This window comes from Rhinolophus hipposideros, assembly GCF_964194185.1.
Source record: "Rhinolophus hipposideros genome assembly, chromosome: 14".
NCBI lineage: Eukaryota > Metazoa > Chordata > Mammalia > Chiroptera > Rhinolophidae > Rhinolophus > Rhinolophus hipposideros.
Genome location: NC_138060.1, coordinates 25,340,503 through 25,360,126, shown reverse-complemented (window position 1 = coordinate 25,360,126; position 19,624 = coordinate 25,340,503). Strand labels below are relative to the sequence as shown.

At 48.7% G+C, this 19,624-nt stretch overlaps 1 protein-coding gene across 1 annotated transcript in view; it reads right to left on the bottom strand.

The window, feature by feature from the left end:
* SLC6A11 (solute carrier family 6 member 11) overlaps window positions 1-19,624 on the bottom strand; it is a 126,321-nt gene that overhangs the window by 90,742 nt on the left and 15,955 nt on the right. Inside the window, exon 5 of the mRNA XM_081072784.1 lies at window positions 8,029-8,161. Within this exon, the coding sequence (XP_080928910.1) occupies window positions 8,029-8,161 (133 nt within the window). The remainder of the gene's footprint in view (window positions 1-8,028; window positions 8,162-19,624) is intronic.

The following is a 19,624-nucleotide window of genomic DNA, read 5'->3' as shown; positions in this document are numbered from 1 at the left end:
GCCCCCCACTTCAAAAGTGCAAGGGCAGCGAGGTCACCTGGGCAGCAGCAGGCCCTGCAGAGCAAGGATGCCACTCCAAAAGGTCCCTCTGGTACTTCCATCCCACCTCCACCCCTGCCCTGGTCACCTGCCAGGGCTCCCATGGCCTGTCTGTCTCCCACCTATCCATCCACAAGCAACCAGAACCAGCTTATAAGGATGAAAGTGAGATCGTGCTACCCCTGCTTAAAAACTCTGAGTGGCTCTCCCCTCACCTTTCAGCATGCCCCACGCGGTCTCCCCGCTGATTCCCTGCCTCGCCGTTTGTCACCATCCGGTCCGTCTGGGCCCCAGTGTGCTTCGCCTCTCAAATTCACCAGGTCCTTTCCACTGGAGAACTTCCTATGTGCTGCTCACCCAGCCAATCCTTTCCCAGCCTTCCCCTCATAGATGGAGAGCTCTCCTTAGAGAACCCTTCTCTAACCCCTTCGGGGATTCCTTTGCTTCTTTCTCACAGCCCCACCTTCTCCCGTTCATGGCGTTTCTGTGACTTGTTCATTCTCCATCTCCCCCACCAGGCTGTAGCTCCGCAGTCGGCCTTCACTCACCGCTGAAAAGAGCCCCTAGCCTGGTGCCTGACACATTAGTAGTTGTGCAATAAACACTGGATGAATGAAAGAATGAATGAGTGAATGAGCAGCATCCATAGCAAATGAGCTTTTGGATACAAGAAAAAGCACATTTGGGGGCTAAAAAGGCTGGCGTGAGATTTTAAGGATTCTTCAGGAAAGTTTTCCATTGCCAACCACCACGTTAGCTTTTCAGTGTTTGAAACAGTCCAGGCTTTGGGTGACAGCAGTTTACGTGTTAGTTTCTTAGTAAATGGCAAACGGTCTACATGAATTAGTTTAATAGATTGGACTAGAGATCCACAGACTTTTTCTGTGAAGGATCAGACAGGGAATATTTTAGGCTTTGTGGGTCACACAGTCTCTGTTCCAAATAGTCAACTCTGAAGCTGTACCGGTGGTAGCACAGAAGCAGCCACACACAACGCATAAAGGAATGGACGTGGCTGTGTTCCAATAAAACTTTATTTACAAAAACAGGTCGTAGGCCGGATTTGGCCCTCAGGCCATAGTTGGCCAATCCCTGGTCTAGACACTAAAGCCTAGCAAAGCCACGAGAGAAGGACACAGTAATGACCAGTTTTTTTCAGTCTTCAACAAATGTGCACAGCAGGTACCAGGAATTTCACAACATTATAACGTTGCTTCATATGCTGCCATATAATAGAATACAGACAGGGTCGCCTTGAATTTTGTTGAAATTGTGGTTTCATAGACACAAAGCATTTCATTTGTATCATTCAGCATGTCACGAATATGTCTGTACAAGTGGGAAAATCCAAAGGCAGTTTTCCCTCCAGAGATACCGAGGAGCTACAGAGGGGCCAGCATTTGTTGAATGTGCGGGTGGGTGAGTAGATGGAGGGACAACCAAAATGGAGAGGACAGGATGTTTACCAGATTACAAAAGCAGATGTGGTCAATAATTGGATGAGACATCAAGGGAGATGTGATCAAACATGACTTGGTTTCAGGCTTATGAGCTCAAGGGGAGGAGCTAGTAGCAGAGACGGGCAAGATGAATCTGGTGGATGAATACAAACACAAGGACAGAGCAAAACCAGTCTTCTGAACATCCACGTAAAAAAAAAAAATTAATCTAGACACACACCTTACATCCTTCACACAATTAACTCAAAATGTATCATAGACTGAAATGTAAAGCATAGAACTATGAAACTCCTAGAAGATAACATCGGAGAAAACCTAGGTAGCTAAGTATGGTGATGGCTTTTTAGATACAACACCAAAGGCACAATCCATGAAAGAAATATTTGATAGCATGGACTTCATTAAAATTAAAAACCTCTTCTCTCTGAAAGACAACGTCAACAGAATGAGAAGACGAGCAACAGACTGGGAGGAAATATTTGTAAAAGGCCCATCTGATAAAGGACTGTTATCCAAAATACATGAGAGCTCTTCAACCTCAACAAGAAGACAAACAATGGGCCAAAAACCTTAACAGACACCTCAGCAGAGATACACAGATGGTAAACAAGCCCACGAAAAGATGCTCCATGTCATATATCATCAGGGAAATGAAAATAAAAACAAGAATGAGATACCACAGGGCACCGATTAGAATGGCCCAAATCCAAAACAGTGACAACACCAAATGCTGGTGAGGATGTGGAGCAATAGGCACTCTTATTCGCTGCTGGTGGGAATGCAAAATGGTACAGATATTTTGGAAGATGGTTTTGTACACAACAAAATATACCATACGATCCACCAATCATGCGCCTTGGTATTTACCCAAAGGAGTTGAAAACATGTCCACACAGAAAACTGTGCAAAATGTTGATAGTGGCTTTATTCATAATTGTCCAAACTTGGAAGTACCCAAGATGTCCATCAATAGGTGAATGGATGACAAACTGGTATAGCCAAGACAATGGAATTGTACTCAGTGATAAAAAGAAATGAGCTGTCAAGCCATGAAAAGGCATGGAGGAACCTCACATGCATATTACTACATAAAGTAAGCTAATCTAAAAAGGCTACATACTGTATGATCCCAACTATATCACATGTGGAAAAGGCAAAACTATAGATACAGTAAAAAAAATGAGTGGTTGCCCGGGGTTGGAGAAGGGGGCAGATGAACAGGAAGAGCACAGAGGATTTTTCGGGCAGTGGAACTCTTTTGTGTAATACTGTAATGTGCATACATGTCATTACACATTTGTCTAAACACGCAGGATATACAATCCCAAGAGCGAACCGTAATGTAAACTGGATTCTGGGTGACTATGAGGTGTCAATGCAGGTCCCACAGGTATGACAAATGTAACCGTCTGGTGGGGGATGATGATAATGGGGGAGGCTGAGCACGTGTGGGGGCAGGAGGCATATGGGAAATCTGTCCTTTCTGCTCAATTTTGCTGTAAACCTAAAAATGCTCTAAAAAATAAAGTTTTTAAAAACAGGCAAACAAACCCCAAAGACACAGAGAAATCTCAAAGATGTCTTCATGTTTTGGTCACTTGATTTCAATGATCTGTTTTCCAATTATCCAGAGTGGAACTGGTTCATCATCCAGAAGATGACGAGTTACCAACAGCCTGCAAGCTTCCTCCTGAAGAAAGCAGGTACGTATTTCAGATCTTCCATTGCCTCAGGACTTAATATGCAATCAAGAAAGGTTTTTATTTTTTGATTCCAGATGTCTGGAATTTCCCATAGTGTCTAAGGAGACAAAGAATAACCGTGTAGAATGAAAACTGCGGCTATTGCACTGTGGCAGGGCAATGAACGGCCTTCTGAGCACAGACTGTGTGCTCAGAACTATGATCCATGTGTTCCCAGTGAACCGTCACATGAACTCCCAGAGGGAGGTATTAGGACAGAGGAGGACCAGGTTTAGGGAAGGCAGAGAGCCCCAGGTTTGAATCCCAGCTCTGCTCCTTCCAAGCGGGGTGGCCCTGGGCAAACCTTGCAAACTCTCTGGGCCTCCACTTCCTTATTGGTAAAATAGGGTTTGGACTTAAAAACCAAGATGCCTCCCAGCTCTGACATGCTACATTCTAATATTCCAGAGCCAGTTCTCAGCCATTAGAATCACCCTGTTCCTAAGATCTGATCCCCTAACTTTTCTGTTGTTTAATGCTGGCACTAAGACACTGAATTGTAATTGCTTCTCTGTCTGTGCCCGCTCTAGCAGGCTGCACGCGGTGCAGGGACAAGACTATCAATCTCCGGTCTACTGTGTCCTGGCACCTTGCAGGGAGCTCCAGGCACACGTAGAGTTCATTCATTCCACAAATGGCTACTGAGCTACAGCACCTTGCTACTGACTGAGGCTGGTACCTAGTTAGTGTGTCAGCCCAGAGCAGCGCCTTTGGAGAGTAGCAGTTGCTCACTCTGACCTTGGGGAGATCTGAGTGCTGGCCTCTGTGATGTCAGACGACAGTAAAGCCCTGAAGGAGGGCACAGGAGGAGATGGAGCTGAAGGATACCGGCGGAGCTTGTCCCGGGGGGAGACACTCATACGAGTGCAGCCTTGGGGCCCAGGCCCTGCCCACCGGGCCGCTGCAGAGGGCCGCGGGGACCTCACGGTGGCATGTCACAGCCTCAGCAGGCATCTTCTCATTTGTGACCTGATCCCAAATCCCCGCTCAGACAACCACCGGCCGAAAGGCTGAGCTTGCAACATCTGCCTCCAGGAACATGCTTGCTGAACTGAGTTCAAGTCGAGCTTCTAGTTTTTACCTTGGAGATAGGAGGGGGCTGGGAACTTTTTCTAGAATGAATAATGTTTCAGAAATTTCTGCTGAGGTCTGAGTATGAACCGTGGGATGGAACTCAGTCGTGACCTGGACAATAGAGGGAGAATCGGGTTCTCCTTCCTTGAACGGCTTCATGAAAGCGGCTCTGGCCAGGGTCCAGCAGGCAAGAGGCAGGGCGACCTCTGCCCACTCGGGAAGACTCAAATGTCCCCATGTTTATTTTTAGCTATTTTTGTACACAACCCCCAAAACCTTTGGACACTGGGCTTACGTCCAAGATGCCGTGAGACTTAATCCGTGACAAAAGCATTAGACCCTCTCCTGAAGAGCCCACGCGCCAATCCAGGGACCCCTGGCCTCCTGAAACTGTTAGGTTTGACCCATAGAACCTCATTATTTATAAGCAGCTGGGGAAAGGAGTCACCAGGCCCTAGTTCCTGATCTGATACTTGACATTTCCTCGCTGTGTGAGCTCAGACAAGTCCCTTCCCCTCCCTGAGCCTCAGTTTCCTCATTCATAAAATAAGGGTGGGGGTGGGTGGACCAGATGGTCTCCAGGGCATCTTATAGCACCAGCAAAGCACCTCTCATCCTGGATGCCAATCCTGGTCTTGGGCATGGAACATGGGAAGAGCCTTTAAAACGCAGCCTTCAGGAAAATGCTTAATTGGCTCTTCTGATTTCAGTGCTTCCCTTAAAAGCACATTTAGATCCAGCTGCAACTACCTACCACTGAGCACTGACTGTGAGCTACACTATCTCACTAACTGCCTCTTCAGCACCAGACCCTAAAAAAATTGTCATTGTCCCCATGTCACAGATGACAGGCATGAGGGTATACCTACCCAGAGCCAGGGTTACACCATCACCAAGGCCTGGGGTTAATCCCGGCCCCCTGCTTCCTATCTGTGGGTCCCTGAGCAACTTACATGATCCCTCCAAGCCTCAGTTTCCAAATCTGTACAATGAAAATAATGCTAGCCTCCCCTCATGGGGCTGTTTCAAAGTCTGATGAGAATGGGCACGTGAAGGGCTCAGTCACTATTACCTGTTACTACGTACAAGTATTATTACTACTGCTATCATTTCCGTTTCTAGCAGAAAGGAAAAAAAGTAGGGTCTTTTAATCCAATCCAAGGACAGGCCAGGTGAGTCAGTGTGGAGGTCGGAAGTCGCCATGTAACTGGCCAGGCAACTCAACCTCTCAGTCCCAGGGTCTTCACGTATCCAACAGTTGGTGGGATTTCATGTGCTAATGTAGATGGAAAGCCCCTGGCAGAGTGTGGAGTGAGCAGAAGGCCACAGAGGAATAATCCCTCCCTTCCTAAATGCCTGTATCGAAATCTCCCAGAATGTAGCCTGCCGGTCCTTCCGTGAAACTCTGTTCCTGCATTAGAATTCTCTGGGGAAAAAGAAATTCTCTAACACACAGGCTCAGTGGCTCAGCCAATGGCGAGTGGCCTCACTGCGAGACTAAGCTTTCTCCTGAGGGCTGAGTGGAACCAAATTTTGCCATGGCCCATGTCCTGGGCCTGAGAGTTCAGTCTCCGTGTGCATATGGACAACCCACGCCCATGTAGGCACCCAAACCTCATCCAAGCAGCCCTCCCCATAACCACAGACAACGCCAACCAGCAACCTGCTGGCCTCGGCACCAGCTCCGGACCACGTGGTCATCATCAGAGAAGCAATATGAAAACCAACCATGACATCCTTCCTTCTCTTTACGGTTCCCAGTGCACTTTCACTTAGTTAGCTGGGTAGGGCAGAGACTGTGCTTTATTCATCTTTAGATACTGAATAATGCTAGGTACCCACTGAATAATGCTAGGCACAGAGTAGATACTCAGAAGCGATTTCTTAACTGGATGCATTTTGTCTTTATAACAAGATTTCCAAACACCACCATTCCTCGGCACTTATGATCAGTTCCACACCCTGCTAAGCACTGAACATGGATCCTTATCTCCTCCTCACAACCGCCCTGTTTTGCAGAAAAGGAAATGGAGGCTCAGAGAAGAGAAGTGAAGGGCCCAAGGTCATGGCTAGAGAGTGACAGACCTGAGACGCGCATCCTGATTCCAGACCCTGGTCCTTAACCCCTCCGGTCATTTTCCTCCTCTCTAGCCAGAGCAAAGACGGGGAGAGGAACAATGTGCATGCAGTCTGAAGAAGCAGATCAAGAATGCAATGATTTTTATATTTGGAAAACCAGAAAAATCCTATTGTTGTTATGATACAAAGCAAAGAAAGCAAAGATGAACAAAATCATCTTGGCCAAAGGGACATGACTCTCTGTTCTACTCAGGCACATTTATGATCACTTTCTAGTACGTCCTCAGCTTCCTTATAGCTCATAGCATGGGGCATGTGGATACCTCTTCAGTGCCCTCCTAATTTCCCTCCTGTACGTCCACCCACCTCCAACATTCTAGTACTTTCCTCTTGATCCCACGTACTACTGTGGGAGCTGAGGGGACCATCTTTTGTAAAAGGGCCCAGAGTTGTTAAATTCCTGTTTTCCTGGAGATTTTATTTCCAGCCCCTACCCCAGACAGTAGCTTACAATAAAGTGTATGAGTGACTACCTACTAGAAGCAGGAGGCAAGGAGTGATGGGGTCAGGGTGACCCAGAAAAACTTCATTTTCCTCTTTTCCACAAGGAAAGATAAGGAGCACAAACGAGAAAATGAATGGCACTGACACTCAGCCACAGGATCAAGGGCAATAGGGAATGGTGGGGACTGTGGCCGACCAAGTACCTTGGAAGGAGGTGGCCACTGCCCAGCTCAGCCACATTCTTCCTTGTACACGTGCAAGTTCAGGCTTGCCAAATCTTTCAACCTTCCACGGGGTGCCAGAATCCTATTTCCTTTTTCCTCATGAAATTTCCTAGTTTCTGAATTTAGCAACTAATTCTTTCCCTTCTTTTTCTTTAAAAATGAAACAAGAGTAGGCTGGATCTGGCCATGAGCTACATGTTTATAATCTCTATCCTTGTGGTCACATAGCTGTGGACATCCCCGGGCTCCCCTACATTTCCCAGCCTCCCTTGCAGTTAGGTGAGGCTGTGCCTCACATTCTGGCCAGCAGCCGCGAGTGGAGGAACCGTGGTGACTTCCAGGCCAGGGCAGTTAAGAGCCACTACCTCCTCCCATTTCTCTTCCCCAACTAGGTGCCAATCATGGAGGCCATGTGGTACAGATGGCACAGCAAGGCAACAAGATGGAAGTGTCTTCCCTTACACAGTCCTGGCAGGTGAGACCCTGGGGTCTGTCAGTGGAGGCAGCTAGCATTACCTGCACTAGTACACACCTGGAGTGCATGTCTTAGTTACAAAAACCTACATGCTAGTCATTTAGCATGTTCTGGTTTTCAAAGCACTTTAACTCTCCTTTCCTTGTGTGACTCGCAACTCAGTAAAAAGACAGGATAAAGCTTTGTTATTTCACAGATGAGCAAACTGAGGCTCAGAAGGTAGAGTGAATAGCCCTGACCTGTGCAGCCAATAAGTGGTGGACTGGGATTCTAGTTCTGGGTTCCTGAGTGGACTCCCTGTCCAGTGCTCCTCCTACCTCCCAACTTAAGAGCTGGCCTTTGTGACATAAACTCCCTGGCACCCTCTGGGTCACCTGTGAGCTCGTCCTCTTCCCTGCACGCGGCCAGTTGCTTGCAGATACACCTCTTACCTTTCCTGTGGACTTGGTTCCCTTCCAGATACAGAAGTAGCAGATGGTCCAGGCTGCCAGGAGACACAGGGCCAGCTCCCAGCGGAGGTTCCCCATGTGCTCGATCCCATCCGAGATGGCCAGGACCCGGCGCCTACAGAAGGGAGGGCCAAGAGTCACGGGCTGGAGACAGCTCGCTCCAACGGAACCTTGAACAAAGCTAGTTCTGCAAAGGGGCAGGGACCACCTGCTCACTCATTCACGCACCCCCACCATTCACCCAGCGTCATCTCTGAGCCAAACCTAGGACCAGCTGTGGGAGCTTCAGAAAGGAACAAAAGCTAGCCCCCTGCCTTCATGGAGTCGCTCCCCGGGGGAAAAGACGGCCCAGTTAGCAGATGGGTTACAGTGCAGTGTGATAAGGGGTAAGATGTAAGACGCACAGGGCCTCTGGGAAGACCAAGATGCCCCTAGCCTCCTCAGGGTCCTGGGAGACCTCGGGACTGTCCACACACACTCCAGGGCCCTCTCTCAGGGGAGGTGACATGCCCTGGCCTGCTGAACTCAAGGGTGGCCACTGGACTTGCGATGGTCACCTGCATCTGTGTCCCTTCAGACAGAAGCTTTCAGAGGCAGGCGGTATGGCTCACTGTGTCCCCTACTCCCTATTGCTGCTGTCATGACAGGGGCATGTGTCAGGTGGAGCCTCTGGAAGCCTGAGTTTCTGAGCGACTATGTGAACCCTCCTGCTGCTCTGTGTCAGGGATGTTGTGGGAGCATTAAATGGGCTTTGTCACTTTAAGTTACTGAGATCTTTGGGGGCATCTGTTACTGCAGCATAAACTACTCTGTCCTGCCTGCAACAGAGGGCCAGGGAAAGCTTCCTGGAAGAAGTGATATTTGAGCCAAACTGGGAAAGATGATGGAATTTAGCCAGGGGAGGGAGGGGTAAAGGTTGTTTTCAGTTGAGGGAACAGCATGAACAAGGACCAGAAAATAAAGCATGGGACACCTGGGGGGACCTTGGAGCACAGGGATGAGAAGGGAAAAGCAGGAAAGGTAAACAGGGGCACTACTGGGAGCCAGGGGTAGCGTGTGAAGGGGCGGGAGTGTCCCAGAGGGCCCAGGCACGGGAGAGGGTGAAGCCTTGGGTGTACTGAGCCAGTGCCTTCAGCCACTGCCTTCCCCGAGAGCCCATCGATTCTTCAGAGTTGACACCGGCCTGGCTCCCAGAGCCCACGCCTGGGGTTTGTGTTTCTTTAAAGTCAAAGTCGCCACGCTCCATATTGTGCACAACCATGGCACCGACACAAACCCCCTCCCAGTGGCTCCACGAACCCCATCCCTGCTGCCAAACCACCCCCACCAGACCACGCCAGTCGCCTGGGCACGCTGGGAACGTCCTTTGAGAAAGCAGCTCCCACCCCACCAAGCATGAAAGAAAGCCTCCCTCAGTGTCTGTCTCCCTGGGAATCCGCTTGGGGCCGGAGTCTGCGTTAATTACTCAGTGACACCAATTAGCACTGGTCTGTGAGCGCCCTTCAGCCCCAAGCCGTGCGGAGACATCAGGCAGGCCCGCAAACAAAATCAGGCTGCGGGAGGCCATGCATTTACTCAAAGGAAACCAGGCGCATCCACTCAAATATGCATTTATTGAGCACCTACTTGTGCCAGGCGCTATGTTAATACTGGTGTACTGAGGAGAAGAAGGTACACGTGGTATGGCTGTTGCCCTCGACTAGAGTAAGGTGGACAAAAAGGAAGTTATTTGAGAAAGAACGGAGACTGCTATACAGTTACAACAATTCCTTTATTTGCTTCTCATGCCTTAACAGCCTCAGGCTTTAATTCATTTTAAAACTACAGGCCTTATTCAGTGAAACCCTAAAGACTGTTATTATAACAGAGCAGCAGGCCCCAAAGTCTGGTCCTTGTGGGGTGCTTGTCAAAAAAAAAAAAATTTAAAAAATCCTGCACTCTATCCCAGACCCACTGAAGTCCAAACCCTTGCAGAAGGGCCCCTGGAAGCTACATTTTGCTACGTTTCCCCGAGGATTGCTCAAGCACAGTAAGGCGTGAGCACCACAGAAGTAGAGTTTCTTGGCAATGAAGGAATGACAGACTCCACCTGGATAGTTTTCAACCTTTATTTTGGGCGTGTGGGGGAGAAGACTTGTGGAAGGAGTCAGGGATCCTCTGACCAGCTACCAAAGCGATAGATTTTCTCTCCGGAAAAATATCCAGGTGCACTCATTCAGTCCCAACATCCTGCGGGAACTTCAGGGTGCTTATCAACCCCTTGTCTCCAGATTAAGAGCCTTGCAGACGCACATACCCAGCATCTTACAAACTGCCCACCAAAGTGCTCCGAAAGCTCATCGGCTGGGGAATGAGAAGGGACAACCCGAAGCAGAAAAGAAAGTGGGACATTGAAGATGGAAACGACCTGGGTGTGCTCTGTCCCAATCCACTCCAGCCTCTGAATTTCTCATTAAATAAACGCTTATACAAGGTACCCAGCTAGCAGGGCTGTGTACGTGGACACACACACACACACAGGCACACGCACACACGCACACACTTTCTTGTTGATGTAGTTGTTTTCTGAACCAGGAATCTGAAAGCTGGAAATGACACCAGGGCAGAGGGGGAAAGAAGGGAGCAGACCAGCCAGGAGTGAGCTGGCCTCGCTCCCCTGTCTTCCGCATTTTGGATGCTGCAAACTTTGGAGTCATGCAGCCTGCTCCGGCGCCCTCTCGCTTAATTGAACAATCTAATTCCCAGAATGGGAAGCAGATTACTAAGAGCTATGCAAGATGAATTGCTCTTTTGTTCCACCAGACACTATTTGAAAACATCCTCAACTATTTTCTTTAGGTATTACCAGTGCTGACTGTAGCCATGGACCTTGGGTTTCTAAAGAAAGGGGACTCGGGGGGCCAGGTTCTCAGCCTGCAGGGCTGTGGGGTTGTTTTGAAATCCACAAGGGCAGCCTTTGAGAGCACGGGGGCTGGGCACTCAGCTCTGGGACTTGGAGAAGGCACAGCTCTTCCTGGGAAAGAGCTTTCTTAATGACTCGTCCCCATGAAGAGCTGGGACAGAAGAAAGGTCTGAATAAGGAAGAGTTTGCTGCCAACACCCTGGCAGAAAAAGGGCCCAGGACCAGACCTCCCAGCACCATTCAGGGAGCGGGAAATGTTGAAGACTAGATGGGGCCCTTTGGAGGGAGTCATTTACTAGAGTAATATTGTGCACCTACTGTGAGCCAGGCACAAAAGCAGATTCTCCATGAAGAATCTTTTTCAGGCCCTAAGAGTAGAATATTTCTGGAGATTTCTACCCAGAGGCTGAAATCTCAGAGCTTGGAGGTGCTTCTCCAGCCCTTGGCACATACAGAGATGGGATGGGCTCCACTCCAGCTCTGCTCCTTCCCAGCTGTGTGACCTTGGGTAGGGAAAGTGTCAGTTTCCTCATCTGTGAAATGGGAGTGATATCTCCCTTCTACAGGTTTTCAAGCATGAACTCATCTAACCCTCAACAATCCTTGAGGGAAGTACAATTATTATCATCATTTCAAAGATGGAAAAACTGAGGTGCAAAGAGGTTAGTAAGTTGCCCAAAGTCATACCGCAAGCAACAGAGCTGGGAAATGAACCCAGGGATCCTGGCTCCAGAGCCCACACTTGCAGCCTCAATTCTGTCTCCTAGATTTCCCCGTAATCACTAAAATCACTCTTCTTTATAAATTAGAGCTGTGGGAAATATACACCCCAAAGCTACCTTACGTGTCTTTGTGTGCTAGGCAAAAGTGGTATACAGTATGTGTCCTTTATGCATTTATTAATTTATACAAGCAACACTTATTAAAGTATCTTCAGTGTGCTAGATACTGTGCTACAGCCAGAAGTCTCTAAAGAGATGTGGTCTGATGAGGAGGCAGATGAGTAAACAGAGCAGGGTGTGGAGAAGAGCAGGGGACCCTCCCTGGGCATCTGGCCAATACCAGGATATAGAGGTACAGGTGGGTCCTGAAGGTAGGAGGAGAGTTAGCAAAGAAGAGAGGGGGCATGTGGTGGCAGAAATGCCACTGAGCGCAAAAGCCAGCAGGGCAGGTCAGTGCAGCAGAAGCCAAGGTGAGAGATGGGGGTGAGGTGAGAGCCGGAGTGGAGCAAGGGCTGGATGTGAGACTTGCTGAGGAGCTGGCACTTTATCTCGAGGGCGATGGAAGCCGAGAATCACACACAGGGGTGAGACCCCATCAGATGGGTGTTTTGGAAAGCTCTCTGGCTGCAGTGGGAAGAACAAATGGAGAGTAAAGGTGGAATGGAGCCGGGTGCCAGTCCAGAGAATTTTGCCTTAATTTGGACAATACATGTGGATGGGCTGGACTAAGGTAGGGAAATAGCCCTGGAGGGAACAGGTGGGTTTGGGAGCAGCAGAGGTACAAGGTGACTGCCTGGAGGTGGCAGGTAGCAGGGAAGAGGCAGGTCCAGGCTGATGCCAGGTTCATACCTGGATGGACGGCAGGCCAAGAGCTGAGCGGGAGTGAACTGTCCGGTGGGGTGAAGGAGGAGGTGATGGATCCATCTTTTAAACAAGATGATCTTGAGATGCTCGTGAGACACCCAGGTAGCTGCAATGCCCCTAGATGGCTGGGTCTCTGGATGCAAAGCTCCGAAAAGAGATGCAGGAAGCAGATTCAGACCTGAACCCTTGGCCACGTGGGTGTCTTGGGAGAGCATGAGGCTGCCTGGGGAGAGCCGGAGAAGGGCAGGGAGAGAGCCTGCAGCCGAGCACCCAGCACCCCAACATCTATAGAGAAGAGAGAGGAAGGGAGAAGCCCTTGCAGGAGGTGGAGAAGGGTGAACAGAAGGCAGGGGAGCAACCAAAGAAGGTGGCATCTCCTAGCGTGGAAGAGCGGGGGAGGGCATTCCAGAAGGGGAAGCAGCCTATCTGCCAAGTGCTACAGGGCAGCCTGGTGAGGGGGAGGATGGCTGTGGGATTGGGGACCACGAGGGGCAGGTGAGACAGGGAGAGCTGCTCCCCTGGTGGGGCAGACTTCAGATGGTGTGGGTGGTGAGGAGATGGGAGGCGAGTTCCTGGTGAAGAAGCTCTTTTGGGAAGTTTGGCTTTGTTGGGTCAGAGACGGTGGTAGCTAAAGGGCCCACAGGGCACAAGAGCTATTTTACGTACACTCGTTTTGTTTTCAGGTTGGCCGGACTCGGATACTTAATGGGAAAGAGCCAAGAGGGAGGGAAAAGTTTCAATTATAGGAGGGAAAGGGGGATAAGACAGGAGAGAAGGGGATAGAAATCCCTGAGGAGGTGACAGGGAAAGAATCCACAGGTAGAAACATTATTGCTTATAGGCATGGGAAGGAAAGAGTTGGAGAAACCAAGAGGTGAGTTTAATAGCAAACTCTGTCCTTATTAAGTGACTCTTAAGGGACTAATATAAAATAATATTGAGTGTCAACAGTAACTGGAAAAAAAAAAACCAAAAAAAAATGAAAAAAAGAGAGAGAGACTCTTAGAGGAAAGGAGGAGGAGTTGACAGTGGAGGGGACTGTGACAAGTGCCATTTGAGAGCCCTCATATCTCACTGCATTTAGTTCTCACTGAGAAGGCATTATTATACCCATTTTACAGGTGGGCACACTGAGGCCCAGAGAGGTGAAGTAACTTGCCCAGATCAAGGCTTGAAACTAGGTTCTTCTGATGTCCACACACCCTGCTGCCTCACCAGATACCGACCCCGGAGACAGAATGCAGAATGCGTGCTGCTGAACGCCTCTCTTCTGTCCTTCACAGTCTGAGGGAAGTGACTGGAATCTGAAATCCTTTCCTGGGGTATCACCCTCACTTCCCTCTCCCTGTCTCTCACACACAGAGGGACTGAGTGTGGAGGGAAGGAGACAGCCTCACACCTGGAGTTTCCCTTCCAGAGACTCCAGCTTCCAGAGCCAGGGATGGTCTGACCAGAGGAAGCAGAGAATGAGCAGCCCCCTCTCTCCTGCCACCGCTGCCACCACCGCCGCAGAGAGCCTGAGCGAGGCCCTGTGGGAACAGCTCCCAGCCCAGCCCGGGGAAGCCTCATCTTCATGTGCAGCACGGAGCCGGCAAACACATCACCTTTCTTTAACCTGCCATGGAGGAAAGTGCTGCCAGGGACGCAGAGACCGCCCTAAAAGCTGGCACTGAGGAGTTGGGCTATAAATAGCCTTGCTAGGTCCTCCTTTCTGGTCTCCCAAAGCAACAAACAAAAAAGAGTCCATCACCAAAACAAATGTGCCTTCCCTGCCACCTCCAGGATCCCTCTGCCTTCGGGTTGCTGCTTACTTCTCTGGAGAGAAAGAAGTGCAGGCTCTCAACTCTCCTCCTGGAAAAGGCCCTCCTTGGCAAGAAATTGAGGCCCCTGTCCCCTGCTTTCATTCGGCAGATAGTTACAGGGTGCGAACGCCATGCTGAGTGCCCGAAGGACTGGAGCGGCAGTGATGGGTAAAGCCGGCGTGTGAGACCCGCAGGGATCTTACTATCTAAGAATACGAAGAAGATAACAGGGACAGCCATAGTTTGCATTTCCTTCATGCTTACTCCGATGTGAGTACAACTATTATTTTCATTTTACAGATGGGAAACTTAGCAAAGTCACATGCCCAGGAAGGCAGAGGCAGAACCTGAAGTCACATCTGTTGGACTTCAGAAGCAGAGCTTGGGACCACTGTCCCATCTTGGGAGACGTGAACCAGAAACATGTTCTTCAGGGAATATAACGAGAGACCTAAGTTAGCTTGAGGGGTCTGGCGATACTGCTCCAATATCTTCTCTCACTGCAGAAATCGTCCTCCTAGGCCACACAGAAGTTCCCACCAGTCCTCAAACACACCCTGCTCAAATGATACAAAGCCTCACAAAGGTTTCCTGGGTCCCCACCCACACCCTTAAGGCCAGGCCCTTCTTCCATCGAAAGGCAAAGTGAGAATCCACTGGACACCGTGCACTAAGTCAGGGGTCAGCAAACTTTTTCCGTAAAGGGCCAAAGAGTAAATATTTTAGGCTTCGCAAGGCCTTTGGTCTCTGTCCCAAATATCCAACTTCATCCTGGCAGTCTGAAAACCTCCACAAATAATTCGTAAATGAATCAATGTGGCTGTCTTCCAATAAATTTTTATTTATAAAAACAGGCAGCAGGTGAGATTTGGCTGGTTGTCTCCTGACCCATGTCCTAGGCTAATGCTTCCCAAAGAAAAGTGATCCTTCAAGACACCCTGAGTTCCCAGGTCACACTGGGACCTTATTTGAGAAAACGCTGCACACTGTAGCCCCCTCAGAGAGTACCAATGCTCATTAGAACATTAAAGTCTCTGAGAAGTCCTGCAATAAAGACACCTCTAGAGCTTCGTGTAACCCAACATTTCCTAAATTTACTTAGCAGTATTCACCATTAAAGTACAAATTAAAACCACAATGAGATATTGTTTCACACTCAGTAGGATGGCTGTAATAAAAAAGACAATAAAAGTATCCCCAGAGATTCTGGAGAAATGGACCTCTCATAGACTGCTGGAGGGAATGTAAAATGGTTTAGCCACATTGGAAAAACAGTTTGGCAGTTTCTTAAAAAGTTAAATATAAAACTCAGCACTTTCACTCCTAGGTTATTCATAATAGGCAAAAACTAAAAACCACCCAAATGTCCATCACTTGGTGGAAGATAGACAAACAAAACGTGTTCTATCCAAACAATGGAATATTATTTCCCCACAAAGAGGAGTGAAGAAGTGATACATGCCATAACATGGGTGAACCCTGAAAACATCATGCTACGTGAAAGAAGATAATGACCAAGGACCACACACTGCATCATTCCATTTCTATGCAAAGTCCAGAACAGGCAACTCAGAGACAGAAAGTAGATGAGTGGTTGCCTCGTAGTAGGAGTGGGGATGAACTGTAAATATGCACGAGAGCTCTGATTAAAATAACAGGCATGTCCTAAGCCTGTATTATGGTGATGGTGTCACACTTGGCAAATTTACTTAAAATCATTACTTATACACCTAAAAGGGGTGCAGTTTGTGGTATGTAAATTATACCTCAAAGTTTTTAAAAAGTTAAGAAGGAAGTGCCCCTCACTACATGCCGACTTTCCCAAAGCAACACTTCCTAATATCATGCAGAACACACACTTTGCAAGGGAACACCAGGCACTGCTGTGTTATGTTGTCTTGTTTTACGCCCATTGTTCTGAGGAAACTGAGGCTCCAAGTAATATGCACCTTGCCTGCCACTAACTGGTAAGTCACAGAGCCTGGCTCTGCATCCTGGTCTCCTGACCCCAAGTTCAATGCCTGTTCCAGCCATCCATGGCTGCAGGATGAGATTTGGAAAGCAGGAGACAGTGAGAAGAGCGAAGTATGTCTAGAAGTGAGGACTGTTAGAGCTTTGGAACACAGGGAAAGGCCCCTAAACTAGTACCTCGTAGGGAGATGGGAGCAGAGGTTCTGCAGGTCTAGAGGCAAAGAGCAGGAGGGGCAGGCTGAGAAGCCGAGAAGCTGCCACAGCTTTTGGGGCTGCAGCACAGGCTCATAATGCAGCCCATTTCCATGCATGGAACACGGTGCTCACGCAGCGGAAAGGGCCTCACTGCCCCATGGCTGGGGTGGCAGGGGATTCGTGACCTTTCTGCCCTTCCCCGGGACTCAGCACGGAGGGACAGCAAGGGGGAAAGACGTGCGTGCCATCAGGAAAAGCCCTAGGCGAGGAGGGTTCTGCCGGAGTGGGTTCTGCTGCCAGCCCCCGCATATCCCACCAGGAGACCTCTGTTCTTTGACTATCACGTCATCCACTTCAGCCTTGGGGTGCGGGAGGGTGGACAGGCTGGAATGAGTGAGATGCAGGAGTGAGAAGAACTGACATTGACCCATTACCTCCCATCTAACACCATCACTTCATACCGATCACACCTTGAAGGGTGGGAGAGGTACACCCATTTCACACACGAGGAAACACAGGTTCAGAATCACACGTAGGGTCCCCACTAGTAAGTGGGACAGTCATGTCCCCCCAGCTCTGGTGCTTCCTTCCTACCCTGAATGTCTTCAAGGAGAGTGTGGAGCAGAGGTGGGTGAGAGGGAGAGAGAAGGAAAGGGAGAGAAGGGGAGAGAGAGTGGGAGAGAGAGAGAGAGGAACGGAGAGAGGGAGGGAGAGGGAGAGAGAGGGAGAAAGAGGTAGAGAGAGGGAGGGAGAGGGAAGAGAGAGGGAGAGAAGGGGAGAGAGAGAGGGAAAAAGAGAGGAAGGGAGAAAAGGGGAGAGAGGGGGAGAGAGGGGGAGAGAATCTGGAGAGTTTTATATATTTTCTCATGGTTTTGCTAAAAATAATCTAGTATAGAGGTAATGCACTAAAATTTGGTAAAAGCCCCTTCTGAGTTACTCTGTGCCTGAGACTGAATTAAAGTCATTCATTAATGCCTCATGCTACCAGCTGCAGGGCCACGAGCTATACGCTTAGAGGCCAGCATCGTTTTACATCTGTCATCCCAGCAGATCAGAGTCTGCAGGTCTCATGCTCAACACCTGGCTCAGCTGGAAACCACAGTATTCTTTTAAAAGCAAGTTTCAAGTTATTTCTTAAAGGCACCTCTTGAAATCCAGAGAGGACATAACCCAACAGGTGTTTTGTTTGTTTTTGCTGGGCACTGGAGCTGTCAGTCATTCCTCATTAGTTTCTCCCTCCCTCCCTCCATCAATTACACCTCCCCATCTGCTGGAAAACTCTTCCTTCCAGAGCCAGGTCCACAGGGCTGCGGAGAGGAGGGACGTGCCAACTGGATTCTACCCAAGACAGATAGTTAATGGCATTTCAGAGACAGGCAGGAGGAGCGTGGACAGGCAAAGGGACACAAGGCCTGCTCTGAGCCCAGCTCGGCGCCTGTTCGCCAAGAGAGGCTCTTTGAACACCTCCCTGAACCTCTCCCTGCCTCAGAATCCCATTGCTTCCCCTCGTTGTCAGCCTTGGGCTGGTTACTTAAATCTCTCCGCAACTCACTTTCTCTGTCTGCAAAACAGGAGTAGTGGGAGTAGTAGTAAGTGGGCTTAGCACCATGTTTCCCTGAAAACAAGACCTAACTGAAAAATAAGGCCTACCATGAATTTTCAGGATGACATCCCTGAATATAAGCCCTAATGCGTCTTTTGGAGCAAAACTTAATATAAGACCCGGTCTTATTTTCTGGGAAACTTGGTAAGAGCTGAAGAGCTGTGATCTATAATTATCCATTCTTGATCAATTAAAGATATTTGTATATAGAATCAGCCCCTGCAAAACAAGCAGGGGATGTCTTACACTAAATAATGGAAAGAAGCAATTTACTGAACCAGAAGAGTTTAGTCTGAGGTCCCTTTTATGTCCTGATGGATGCAGTAAGAGAAGGGAAGTCATGCTTTGTTACTGAGCACCCACTGTGTACCCTGGCCCTCTAGGCACATTGTTTCATTTAATCCACCCACCCAGGAGATAAACGAAGTGACCTAATTGTCAGGAAGTAGGAAGAATGACATTAAAGGTACAAGAAAACACTGGCAGAAAGACTCAATTGTTAAGAGTTACCTCTTAGGGGGTGGGGCTGGGGGGAATATACTTGTATTACAACAGACTGAATGTCTGTGTGCCCCCCCCCCCAATGTGATGGTATTAAGAGGTGGGGCCTTTGGGAGGTGCTTAGCTCATCAGGGTGGAGCCCTCACAAATGGGATTAGTGCCCTTATAAAAGGGACCCTGAGGCCTCCTTTGCCCCTACTGCCACTTGAGGACACGGTGAGAAGATAGCCGTCTATGAACCAAGAAATGTGCCCTCACCAGACACTGAATCTGTCAGCGCCTTCATCTTGGATTTCCGGCCTCCAGAACTGTGAGAAATAAAAGTTCATTGTTTAAGCCATCCAGTCTATGATATTTTGTTGTAGCAGCCCGAACGGACTAAAACTCATGTTTATAAGTGCGATATATATCAGTCCCTCCTCCACAGAGGATATATTCCAAGACCCTCAGTGTCTGCCTAAAACTACAGATAGTACCAAATCCTACATATACGATGCTTTTTCCTATACATACATACATACCTAAAATGAAGTTTAATTTATAAATTAGGCACAGTAAGAGATTAACAACAATAACTAATAATAGAACAATTATAATACACTATGATAAAAGTTATGTAAATGTTTCTCTCTCTCAATACTTTATTGTACTGTGCTCACCCTTCTTCTTGTGATGATGAGATGATACCACGTTTGCGTGATGAGACGAGGTCAATGACATCGGCACTGTGACACGGCGGGCGTTAGGCCACTACAGGGTTTTTTGAACACAAGCACTTGCAATACTGTGACAGTCGGTCTGATAACCCAGGCAGCTCCTAAGTGACGAATGGTGGGGAGCATATACAGTGTGGAGACGCTGGACAAAGGGATGAGCTACATCCCGGGCAGGACAGAGTGGGATGGTGCAAGATTTCATCACGCTACACAGACAGCACACAATTTAAAACGTATGAATTGTTTATGTCTGGAATTTTTCTCTTTAATACTTTCAGGCCGAGGTTGACAGTGGCTAACTG